We start from the raw sequence: 12,845 nt of genomic DNA, 5'->3' as shown, positions 1-12,845 counted from the left end.
ATTATTTCATTTAAAATGTCATATTTAAAAATAAAAAAAGAATAAATCTGTACTGTATTTTAAACTGTGTACTTGCTTTAATGTATGTTAAATCTAAACATATTTTTATTACTTAGTCTCTCGATTAGTGGTTAGCATGTTTGCTTTATATTGGGGGGTTAAAATCTTGCCTTTGCTCTGTGTATTCTGAGTTAGCATGCTCTCTCTGTGCATTGGGGGCCTCCTCTGGATAATCTGGTTTCCTCCCTAGTCTAAAGAAATGAGTAGTATTTTTAGACACATCAAATGGCAAAACTCATGAATTCAGTTTCATGTTCACCAGCAAATGATCTGGAGCAGGCTACTCACTCACCAGCACAAAGATTCCATGATTCAGACCACAGGCTGCAGCCTTTACAAATTCACTTAGCTAATTGATTTCAGCAGTGTCACGTTGCTGTCCGTCATGTGAGTAAACTGCCCAGCTCCTCTGAGTGTCCTAAACGTCCTGGCTATCTTCATGACTGTACACGATCTAAGGGAATAAATGGAATGCTAAACCTTTACAGTCTGGCCACGCCTGTCCTTCTTCACAAGATGAAGTCTGTGATCCTGCAACCAGTCCTCTACAAACCAAGCTGAAAAGAAACTTTTACTCGTATACTTGCAATCAAAACTTTGAGAAACATAAATGGCTGAACAACTGTTGATTACCTCAGTAGGCAAAATTACATCGGTAAGTTTTTCATATTTGTGTTATATTTTAAATCCAATACGTTGTTATATGTAAAATAACATCTTGTATTTAAGATATTTTCTTTACATTTCACTAATAAACTAGGTTATTTGAACTTTGTAGTTGAAACTCAAAATCAGTTTACTTTTAATTGGCATATGAATGAATGTTTTGTATGTGGTTTTTTTATAATTATTACTATTTTATTTTATACTTTCTATATTTTCTAACATATAGACCAGACTTATCACGTGAAGTCAACTACTTGCCTTTGGAGTAAAATGTTTAAGTGATGAGTTTGATTGCTATATTGAGCAGACAGTTTAGTATGTTCTTGCAATAAAACCTATACCAGAAGCCATCAACACCAAACTACATAATTGTACATTATCACTGATTTGCTCACTTGTAAAGTAAAACTAACGACATCCTCTCCTCTAACACCAGTTAACTTTTTTACATTTTACACATTGTTAGCCTAAAGAAAATGGGCATTAAGCATACAATGACTTCCTCTTCTTTTTTCTTTTTAAGTTCAACCTATTCTTACTTTAGCAAAAATTCACATTGACCCTTATTGTAATACTATATCACACTTTGCAAGCGTTTTTATTGTAACTGAAATATGGAAATGTAATTTATTATTTGATCCGTTCACTCAGTGCATTTTAAGGTCTTAAGATTACTATTACCTTCAGTTATGAGTAATAGATACAAATTCAAATATACAATTAATATCATAGTATTTATGTAGCTATATTTTCATTTATTCATTGGTATTGAGCTATATTGTACTATAGCTTTTTTTATTAATCTTACATTTGCTTAATAGTTATATTAAATATTTTATTGTTTTATGATTTATTTGGATTAAGAATTTGTTTTGTCTTTTCTCTCAATGCCTACAGCACCTCACATTATCCCTGCTGGCTGTGGCCTTCCTTACTTCATTTGGTAGCTCTATGCTATATGGCTATAATCTAGCTGTGGTGAACTCTCCTGCAGGGGTAAGAGCTCACTAAATGTGTTCATCTACTGTACAGTACTGTACATACAGCACTGTATGCTCTATATATATTTGCAAAACCTAACATTTAAGCGGACAAAAAAATAAAGATGGGTCACATCATTTACAAGCATATATTTCATTGGAATAATTATAATTTTTAATTTTCAAAGATTATGAAAAGACATTATATATATATATATATATATATATATATATATATATATATATATATATATATATATATATATATATATATATATATATATATATATATATATATATATATATATATATATATACCATATAAAGTTTACTTTTGGCTATACACATGGGTTGCACTGGATTTCAGAGAACCATTATTCTAAAGGATAATTTTAGAGCCACTCTGTAAACAATGGTCTACAAAATATACTGGTTGCCACCTGTTTTGGGAAGATTTGCCACAAAATAGTATTGCAGACTATAAACTAAACTACTATATAAACTATAACTCAAAAAAACCTAAAACATTTTTAGTACACTGATCGTTCTATTTATTCTTATTCATCTCCAATCGCACTATAAACCTCTAGGGTTTTACAAACCCATGGTTAGGAAATCCTATGTTATATTAGGATGTCCTGCTCATTCATAAAATAATACTTTTATTTTTTATTTTCTCTTATAAATAATAATAATAATAATAATAATAATAATAATAATAGTAATATGATGATGATGATGATGATGATGATGATGATTAAATAATACTAATAATTTTTTATTATTTCTTTTATTATTCTTTTATTTATTATTATAACATAAAATATTATTTTTATATACTACAACATATTCATTCTCTTATATAAGAGAGAATCGATATGCTGTGTTGTGATTGAGCAAGACATCTTAATTGATGGTCATACACTACACTTAAGGCATTATTACCTAAATTATAAGATTTTACACTTTGTATTTAATAATAAAAAAAAAACATTACATCCACATATCAATAATGTTTAATTATAATAGTTGTTGAGTAGTATATTCAAAGATCTGCAGTGAAATTGGAAAATTGTTGCCCTAGTGGGCACATGAACACTATTTGCTCTGAAGCGCTCCTGTGAGTGGGATATTCGTCACTGTGTGAGGAATGTGGATGGAATGGACCATGTGTCTGAAACTAGCCCTTACTGAAACTCTGACAACGTGGCCTGTGATTCAGTATTAAATTCTGTAATCCATACTTAGCATTTATTACTGTATTGGGGAATGACATCTTATCATTCTTCTTATTGATGCCACTAGACATCTCACAAGTATCACAATGTCTGTAGCATAATTTATTTGTCAAACCATATAACTGCACTGATTTTCTGATAAAGTTGATTAAAAAAAGATGTTTAAAAAGCAGCGTGTATAATTGTGATGTATAACATTAGGCATCTGAGTTTCTTGCCATTTTAAGCTGGTTGCCTCTAGCAGGTCTTCATGTACAGTAAGTGGGGATCTATTTGCCTTGCACCATTAGTCTGTTAATGATGAAAAGATTCAAATTTTCCTGTTCTTTTCTTCTTTTTTTTATTTTTTATTGTTGCCTGTTACATTCCCCAAGAAAGTGGTTTTGTTTTATGAGTCTGAAGTATGCACAGAATAGAAAAGGTTTGTAACAAAGTGTGTAAAATTGTTTTTAACTACTGAATCTGAAATTACATAAATGGTTTGATTTGCACAGAATGGAAAACTTGAGATTGGATTTCAAGTGATTATCAAGACTTGAAATCTAATGGCTTCTTTTTGGCTATTCATGAAAATAAAAAAAAAATGACTATCACACAGTTGTACTGTCGAGTATATTAAAGGGTAACTGAACATTGCAGTTTTAAAACTGTGCTTAAAATAATTAGAGTAAAAACTGATGGGGCAAAAGATAACAGCATAGAGATTCAATTAGACATCTGAATCCAATATACAGAGTGAGGATATGTGTGAGACAGGAGGAAACACACTGTTGTCATCTTTGTGCAAAAAATATAACAGGAGATTCTTTGATATATTTTTATATTAAATGGTTAACCCTTGTTTTTGAGAGTGAATTTATTTGTTAATCACTAGGTGCACAATTTCTCCTCTTTTTCTTTCTCTTCTTTACACACATTCAGTACATTAAGAACTTTTACAATCGTACTGTTGTGAGTCGAAATGGGACTGGGATGAATGGAGAGCAGCTGACGATCATGTACTCACTCACTGTGTCTGTCTTCGCCATTGGAGGCCTGATCGGCTCCTTAATGGTCGGAATGCTCGTCACCAGATTTGGAAGGTAAGTCAATAGGAGACCTCACAACATCTGGTGCTGTCTGGTCACTCTGCCATATGTGCACCTGCTACTCCCCAGAGTGTGACGCTCACCAAGGTACACACTACCTCATCTGTCACCTCACATGACCTTTTCTTTTTTATTTGTTTACCTCTGTACATGACCTTGGTCACACTTTGAAGTGTTGTTTTGTGGTCTGTAGGCGAAAAAACTTTCTCTCACTAACTTCTCAGATTGCTGTTGTGACAATAAAATAAGCCAGGTCATTATGTTGACCCAAGAGCTTATATTAATAGTAATATGTTTTTATAATGGAATGCATATTCAGCTATGCTTTAATGTGAGAATGAGACATAATCAGAATTCTACAGCATGCCCACAGAGGCACTCGCAAACTCCTCTGCTTGTCTCGTCTGCTCCAAGCATCTCACGGGACCCATGAGATTAGACTGCAGACATTTAAATGCAAATGAAAGGTGATGATTCACAACTTCATTTAATGCTCTAATCAATTGTGGCCCAGCAAAGTGTTTTATAGGACTAAGGCCATCATAACGCCAAGCATGGCACAGCCAAGTGTAAATCAGAGCAAAAAGTTTGCCACCTGATAGAACTAATCAAGGAGGCCAGCTATTTTATTCAGCACTGCAGTCAGGGAACATCAATAACCTGGTTTTGATAGTTAAACTCCCTGGTGGCGGCTGTTGAGCATTACAGCTCTGGTTAATGAGCGGTGTTAAGAACAGGACTTGTGTCTGTCTGTCCTTGCAGGAAAGGGACTGTGGTCAACTCTACTGTGCTGGTCTTCATAGCAGGCAGCCTAATGGGCTTCAGCAGGATCTGTCACTCACCTGAAATGGTTATTGTTGGTCGCTTTATCACAGGAATACATTCAGGTAACATGATGTAAATGCTAAACTAATTTTGTTTACTGTATTCAACTAGTTTTGTAATGTGTCTCTTTCTGTGTCTCAGGAATCTCTTTAAGTGTGGTGCCCATGTACCTTGGAGAAATAGCTCCCAAAAACATGAGAGGCTTTCTAGGCCTCATGCCCAGCATATTTATCTGCATTGGAGTCTTCTCTGCTCAGCTACTGGGCCTGCATGAACTCCTTGGAAAGGTAGGGGTATGACAGAATGGCACGACTTCAACCTTACAGAACAGCATTGTCTTGTACTTGTACCCTTAAAATTTACACACATAAACAGAGCTCTTCATTACTGTAATGCCTTGTGTCTAGGTTGAGGATTGTAAACGATTGCTTCTCGGCCATTGCTTTGATTGACAGGAGGAACACTGGCCCCTAATTCTCTCCCTGGTGGTCATCCCAACATTTATCCAGCTGATGCTGTTGCCCTGGTTTCCAGAAAGTCCTCGTTATTTGTTAATTGAAAAGCACAATGTCCATGCCACTATCAATGGTGAGAGACCTGGCCTTAGTAGTAGTGTTTCAGACTGGTGTTTAGAGCGTATGCTTGATTTGTAATATATGGTTTTGAATTTCATTTATCATTTAATACCACTCCTTCATGATTTTTCCATGTTTTGTCACAATCTGTCATTTAAGAAAAAACAACGTGTGATCTGTTTTCAATAGTACTATAGACTGTCATATATAAACTTTTTCATCATCTTTCATGTTTTGTAGCACTGAAGTGGTACAGGGCCAGATGTAACATTCAGGCTGAGATTGAGGAAATGCAGGAGGAACAGCGCTCCCTGTTCACCGTTGAGACTGTGTCTGTTTGGCAGCTGCTACTGGACCCTACAGTCCGCTGGCAGGTCCTTTCTGTGGTCGTCATTAACATCGGGATGCAGCTGTCTGGAATAGATGCTGTAAGACTTGGTTTACTTTAACATATGAGTGCATGACATTTTCTATAGTTACACATGATATACAATATGTATGTAGCTGCCACCAGTTTTTTAAAAGGGTTCGATTTTGAGAACTGTGACTTTTCTCAGCTCGCAAAAGAGCTCCCTCAGTTTTTATTGATACAACAAATAAATTCAGGAGCATTACCTTTGTGAATTATTTGGTTTAGCTGCAAATTAATTATTCAGATGATTAAGTGGACAGAGTTGGCAGAAAGCTCATACTTTACCCAACAGAGCTGAACAAATTGCAATCCTTATTTCAAGAGTCTGTTTATAGCATCTAATTTGTTCTGCCCTGCCAAGGCAATAAACATAGGCTATTATTAAAGCAAATTACATAGAACAAAATCTGAATCTGAGGCATAGTTTAGTTAAAGATAAAGTGGGTGAGATTTCAAAATCATAATTCTTACACTACAATGGTGAATGAAGTTGCTGAATGATGCCCATGGTGAACTTATTCGACAATAGAATAAAAACATCTGTGTTACCCAGAAAGCACTCACACGTCCAAATTAGACATCAATGGACTATAAGACATTTATATTTGAGAGAATTAAAGCAATGCAGTATTTCACATTTTGCAGTCATCCATACTGCATCTTTAATACAATGACATAAACGTGCTAGAAGTTAGGATGAGAAATAAACATGCTTTTCTTTTGACAGCAGAATAAGATTTAAAGTATCACCAGCTATAAGACAATGCTGACATTTGGGTGAATAATCTTGCAAGCCAGGCAGTAAATGTGTGTTAATAATTTAACTGAAAATTTGGGACAGATTCACCGCATTACATTCATCTCCCCTGCCATTTATAACAGCTGCCATGGAAACCAAGTATATTCGTTTCCTGAAAGAAAGAAAATAAATGTTGCTTATAAAAATGTGTTGAGCTTGTAACACAGCGTGTAAGTATTTATACTTGTTAACAATCAAATGCATTTTTATATATAATGCTTTAAACCACTTTTGTTAACAGTCTGTTTTGTTCTTCAATACTCAAACAGGGAGGTTTGATATCAATAGAGTTCAAAACAATAATCCTCCTTAATCACTTAAAGCAAGAATGTAAAACTGATCTGTGAGATCAGATTCTAGAAAGTTTAGCTATGTAACCTGACCATCAAAACATCAGCATTTATGTACTTTGGCTAGAATGTGGATATGTTTGTATTGCTGATTCACATGAGTTATTTTTTTAACGTTTTCTTTCAAAATGCCAGGTATGGTTTTGTCTTTGTTGTTGAAAAGAAGATGCTAAAAAGACAATAGAAAGGAAGTAATGGGATTTAGAAATTACAGTGTATTAGAGTATTCCAGTGTGTGTGTGTGTGTGTGTGTGTGTGTGTGTGTGTGTGTGTGTGTGTGTGTGCAGGGTAAATGGGGTTGACAGGTGGTGTGTCTTGGCTGAGTTGAGCCAGAGCAGCAGGAGAGAGGCTGACCGTGTGTGTCCTCTGCACTCCCAGTAGCTCTAAAACCGTCTGTGTTTCCTCTGATTACCCCCCTGTCTAAAGTCGCATACACCCCTCCAGCGCCAAAATTGAATCTGAAGTGTTGTACACCATAACTGTGCAGCTATGATACACCACCTGTTCAAGCAAAAATCAGTATCTTTATCGTTCTTTTGCTCTCTCACTATATTTCACCCCCTGCTCTTGATTTTTACTCCCACCATAGATCTGGTTCTACACCAATGACATTTTCGAGAATGCTGGGATACCGGCCCCTGAGATCCCATACACCACTGTAGGAACGGGAGCCATTGAGATCATTGCAGGTCTTCTAGGGGTGAGGATATTATTTTTATTCTAATAGAAAACATGACAAAATGGTTTGCTAAGGTTATATATAACTTTAGTCCTTATCTACTGACAAAGTGTTTTTTCAGTAAAGGGTGGCATTTAAAAGGAAAAAATATTGCTGTGATTTTTGTTTTAAAATATGACAAACCGATTATAACAAGAAAGTTTTTTGTGCAAGTCATAACAGATCATCCTGTCACCAACAACTCGATTCCATCTCTGATAAAGAAAATATATTAGAGTTTCTCAATAGCATCATCAATCGGTTCAAGCCTATGCAGTTGTACCTATGCTTCAGCTGTAAAGAAATCAAGCCTGAAGATGTGAGCTCTCCCTCCGGAGCCTCTCTGCCTCTCTGTCTTTTCTTTCTGCTTCGCTTTGCTTTTCTGTCCATCTTCCGCCGCTCACTTTTCCTCATTTTTTTCTCTCCTACTTTTACCCTCATAGAAAACACTGTATGAGATGAAAGGAAAACATTAGAGAGATGGATGAGTCTTGTTCCCACTGGCTCCTTCTCTGGGTCACATCTCAGAGCTGTAATGGAGGCTAGACGCAGTCTCCGTCTCCCAGGCGTATCGCTTAGCTAGGATTTAGTGATGCACCATCAGCGACTGGAGGAGGCGAGGCGCGCTGTTAGTCAGGAGAACTCATTGCTGTCAGTGTCAATTGGCCCTCACTTGGGAGGCCAATGGCACACAGGAGGAAGGCCAGAGATTGGTTATAAAATTACAACTATTCATTCTGCTGTCAGACGCTTTCCGCACCCTCCTTTAAGTCAGCGCACTGTTTTGGCTCTCATCTTTTCCTTATTGTCTTGCGCTTTTAGGCTTTTGGAATTACATGTTAAAAACACCAATTGGAGATTTCCAAATGGCGTCTCAGCTTTGAGTTTACTAACACAGGTGACAGTAAACATATGTCCGATCATAGCATCTGTTTTTTTTTTAATATTAATTAAAAATTAATGACATGATTTATTTCTGTTTTCCTAGTGTTTTACAATCGAGCGGCTTGGAAGAAGGCCACTGATAATTGGAGGGTTTGGGGTAATGGGCCTCTGTTGTGCTGGGATAACGTTTTCCCTTGCACTACAGGTGAGCATTAATAGGACCTTCTACTACAATTAAAACTATATTCATTGGTGATATTGGATTTATTTTGTAACAAAATGAAACAGAGTTTATATGATGCATGCATGAGAGTATTCATAATGCATTTGTATCATGCACTTTGTGTTATTTCTTTCTTCCTCTCTTAGACATATATGCATTTCATGAAGTATGTGAGTGTAGGCTGTGTGGTTGGCATCATTGCTGGGTTCTGTATAGGACCAGGTGGGTTCTATTACCTTTATTTTTTGAAATTGTTTTCAATAGCTAAATGTAAAGGCCATACCTTTATCATGTGAAATAATGTTGCTTTACTACATATAAAGAGATATGATCTCTAGAGTGTGGTTAACACTGAATCAACAGATGGTCGTTCTTTGACCCCTCATTTCTGTGACATCTGGAAATAGGGAAATAGCGACACCTGGAGGCAGAATAGACAAATTACTTAAAAAATATTCTCATTGCGTCATTTAAAGCGAGTCAATGTATAGAAAAATAGAAAGGTATTTATTTGCTTGTATATTTTTTTGTATAATAAGCTTTCGGTTCAAGGGTCTTTGAGAAACTGATATAAATGTTTCTTTTATCATTAATAATCACAAGTAATAACATAATAACATATACACTGTGAACACAGAGCATATACGTATTACATAGTAATATATTACATTTCTATTATATATTAATTAACTGCAACATTTCATAACGGCACTGCAAGCTATTAGCCAGTAATCTGAATAAAAAAAAAAGAGGAGTACATTTTGTTATTAAGTGCATGCATTGCTTATTCAGTGGTGTATTAGTATTATGTGTGGAGTTTATGCATGCTACAAGAGTAGAGTAGAGCAGAGGAGCATGGCTGAAATGATGAATGAGACTGCAAGTGCTTTACTCCGTTGATGTATGATTCAACCCCACTCCAAAATCTATAATTCATTCTCAGGCCGCAGCCTCAATCGCTGTAATTACGTCTTTAATTAGGATTTTTTATGGCTCATTGTTCATAAACAATGATGAATATGGCTTTTTAAGCCAAAATCCTGCATGAACAATGAATTACAAGCAGAGTTCCATATCAATTTAACTGCAGCACGCTTTCTGCTGCAATTATCATGCACAAATAATGAAGTCGCAGCTTGGCTTGTTCCTGAATTCATTAGACTTGAAATAACACCTTGCGCCTGTTTATTTTTCACTGGTAACCAAAAGGGATTAGAAGTTAAGCACTGGAACAATAATGAGCACCTCGTAAAGCTATTTTATTGTCTTCTTCCCTTCATGAACTGTTGCATTATGGAAAAGCACTGGACTTGTGCTTTAATGTATGCAATATATATGCATATATCTGCATACATATATATATATATATATATATATATATATATATATATATATATATATATATATATATATATATATATATATATATATATATATATATATATATACCTACGTAATACTATATGCGCTTTTCAGAAGCATCTGCAGTTTATAAGTCACCTCTCATAAGTAAATTGAGCCCTCCCTGTAAAAAACACTCCAGACAATTGAATTACAATAATAATAGTGTACAGAATGGTGTTTTGCATTTGAATTTTTTTGTTGTTGTTTTTGTTTTGTTTTTCAAGCTGGGGTTCCATTCCTGATCACAGCAGAACTGTTTAAACAGTCCCACCGTCCTGCTGCATATACTGTAGGAGGCTCTCTTAACTGGGTGTCTAATTTCACTATTGGTTTCATCTTCCCTTTCTTACAGGTGCTAATACTATTTTTAAAATAGCATTCCATTACATTACTGTCACATTATATGTGGTTATTTAAAATTTAAATCGTTTGGGGAAATTTAACTAATATTTATTAAACTAGTAACATGTTATAATACCTTCCAGTAATGCACTGTCTTAGTAACTGGGTATTACCATAGTAGATTTTCAATAATTACTAATCACTATAATAAAGTTTTATGTTGACTAGTAATGATTTACTATGATAAAAAAACTATAATGACATGTTTTGAACCACTGCATAATTAAATTGTCCCTATAGAGGCAAACTGGAACTACTTGTATTAACATTTGACCATAATTTAGCTATAGGCCACTGTACTGACAAAAATATATTTACTTGTTATATAGTTTAATTGTAGTTACATTTTTATTGTCAGCATTAACTCTAAACCTGAAGATCCATATGCTAACAATTTATTAACAGATACTTAGTTAGTAAGTACTAATATTACTATAATACTAGTATTAATTAAGAAGTCATATAGTAAAGTGTTATCAATAAAACCAATGTAGTAGGAACATTGCTTGATTTCTTTTATTTAGGATACAGGAGTAAATATTGGACTCCACAAACTTTTTCCAGAAACCTCAGCTTATTGCTGTAGCCTAAAATAACCTTTTTGTCCTTGTGTCACAGATGTTGGCAGGGTCCTACTGCTACCTGGTGTTCAGCAGTGTTTGCTTGGTAGTAGCTGTCTATGTGTTCTTTGTCATTCCCGAGACGAAGAATAAGACGTTTATGGAGATCAGTCAGATGTTTGCCACTAAAGAGGGAGTGGTGGAGAGCCAGGCCCTCAGTCAGCCAGATCAGCTTAAACTGAAGAAGATGAATGGATATGGAGCATTAGAAAATGGCTCACTTGAGTTCGACAGCTCCTCCTCTGGTCCCTGAAAGTAGAGAGTAGAGGAAACTTAACCAACCCGGTATTCACCATGGTCTCTCACTTGTAAATTTGTAGTTATTAATAACATTTTAAGATGGGTTAGGGCCATAATTTGTGTAAAAACAGTAATACAGTGGATTTTTCACAATGCATTTCAGTAGTTTAAACAGAATGATTTACATGCATATATTATCTAGAAGTTGTCATACAATATTCAGTATTAAAATTCAATATCTGTCAAACATGTAAAATCTTAGTTGTGCTTTTTTAGTTTCCTTAATGTATCATAGATACCAAATGTAAATTGTAATATTTTGTAACTTTATCTAAAGTTTTTGTTTTTACTTCTTTTGCACAAAGCAGTGTATAAAGAGTTGCCATATTTCAATTGTATATGTATTACACACACACACACACACACACACACACACACACACACACACACACACACACACACACACAGACACACAGACACACAAACACACAAACACACAAACACACACACAAACTCGCATTCTATAGACAAAAGTGGCCCTTCCCCAAACTGTTCCCACAAAGTTTGAGACATCACAATGCCCCTGTGCACAAAGTGAGCTCCATGAATATACAGTTTATATATGATAGAGTCCAAAAAATCTTGAGTAGTCTGCTATAGAGCTCTGACCTCAACCTTACTGAACAGCTTGGGAAGACTGCACCCAGGCATCCTCACCCTGCATCAGTACCTGGCTTTACTAATGTTATTGTGATTGGATGAGCACAAATCTCCATCACCACATTTAGAATCTAGAGTAGCATAATGTCATCCCAGAAGAGCAAAGATTACTGGGAAAACTGGGATGTTCACACAGCACAAATAAACAAATATTATTGTCAGGTGTCCACAAACCTGTGTCCAAATATATTCAGAATATATTATAAAGCTGTACTGTATCAAATAATGTACATAATACATACTATAATATTCACATTTTTTTAATCTCTTTTTTTCTTCCAGTTGCTAGAAGCCAGATATCAGTGTGATGAATATAGATATATGAATGTATTAAAATGGCAAATGTTTTGTTAAAACTAATAAAAAAATTAAATGTTCGTTTTTGTCATTTATAACGTAAGTGTATTTGACCTGATGTTTAATGTGAGTGCTTTTTAGAATATTACATTTTTAAATCCCACAAATAAAAGTGTTTTTAAAGAGTCTGTAGTAGTGTGTTTATTGGAAACATCAGGGGGGCAGGCCAATAAACGCTTCCTAAGCAGGATTTGAGCAGAGATTTGGTGGTTTTCGCCAGGCAGCTTGAGTGCCAAACCCAGAGCAGCTTCATTAACTCGCAGAGGAGGCGGATTTAATGCTT

General features: G+C 35.1%; 1 protein-coding gene across 1 annotated transcript; it reads left to right on the top strand.

The window, feature by feature from the left end:
* The first annotated feature begins 506 nt into the window (after positions 1–506).
* On the top strand, positions 507–12,640 carry slc2a15a (solute carrier family 2 member 15a). The gene is made up of 12 exons (XM_083539430.1): positions 507–715; positions 1,624–1,722; positions 3,866–4,026; positions 4,795–4,919; positions 4,999–5,144; positions 5,313–5,445; positions 5,673–5,860; positions 7,583–7,693; positions 8,700–8,801; positions 8,966–9,041; positions 10,448–10,575; positions 11,244–12,640. The coding sequence occupies exons 1-12, from the start codon at positions 671–673 to the stop codon at positions 11,496–11,498; spliced, it is 1,569 nt and encodes a 522-aa protein (XP_083395556.1). The 5' UTR covers positions 507–670; the 3' UTR covers positions 11,499–12,640.
* The last annotated feature ends 205 nt before the right edge of the window (positions 12,641–12,845 follow it).

This window comes from Silurus aristotelis (assembly GCF_946808225.1).
Source record: "Silurus aristotelis genome assembly, chromosome: 4".
In the NCBI taxonomy this organism is placed as follows: Eukaryota; Metazoa; Chordata; class Actinopteri; order Siluriformes; family Siluridae; genus Silurus; species Silurus aristotelis.
This window is presented reverse-complemented; position numbering and strand designations above follow the sequence as displayed.

Bases quoted from the DNA above. Each gene is read 5' to 3' on its own strand.
- slc2a15a (XM_083539430.1), top strand. From the start codon at position 671: ATGGCTGAACAACTGTTGATTACCTCAGTAGGCAAAATTACATCG. The intron at 1,723-3,865 runs GTAAGAGCTCAC...ACACACATTCAG, and splicing joins TGGTGAACTCTCCTGCAGGG to TACATTAAGAACTTTTACAA. The intron at 4,920-4,998 runs GTAACATGATGT...TCTGTGTCTCAG, and splicing joins TATCACAGGAATACATTCAG to GAATCTCTTTAAGTGTGGTG.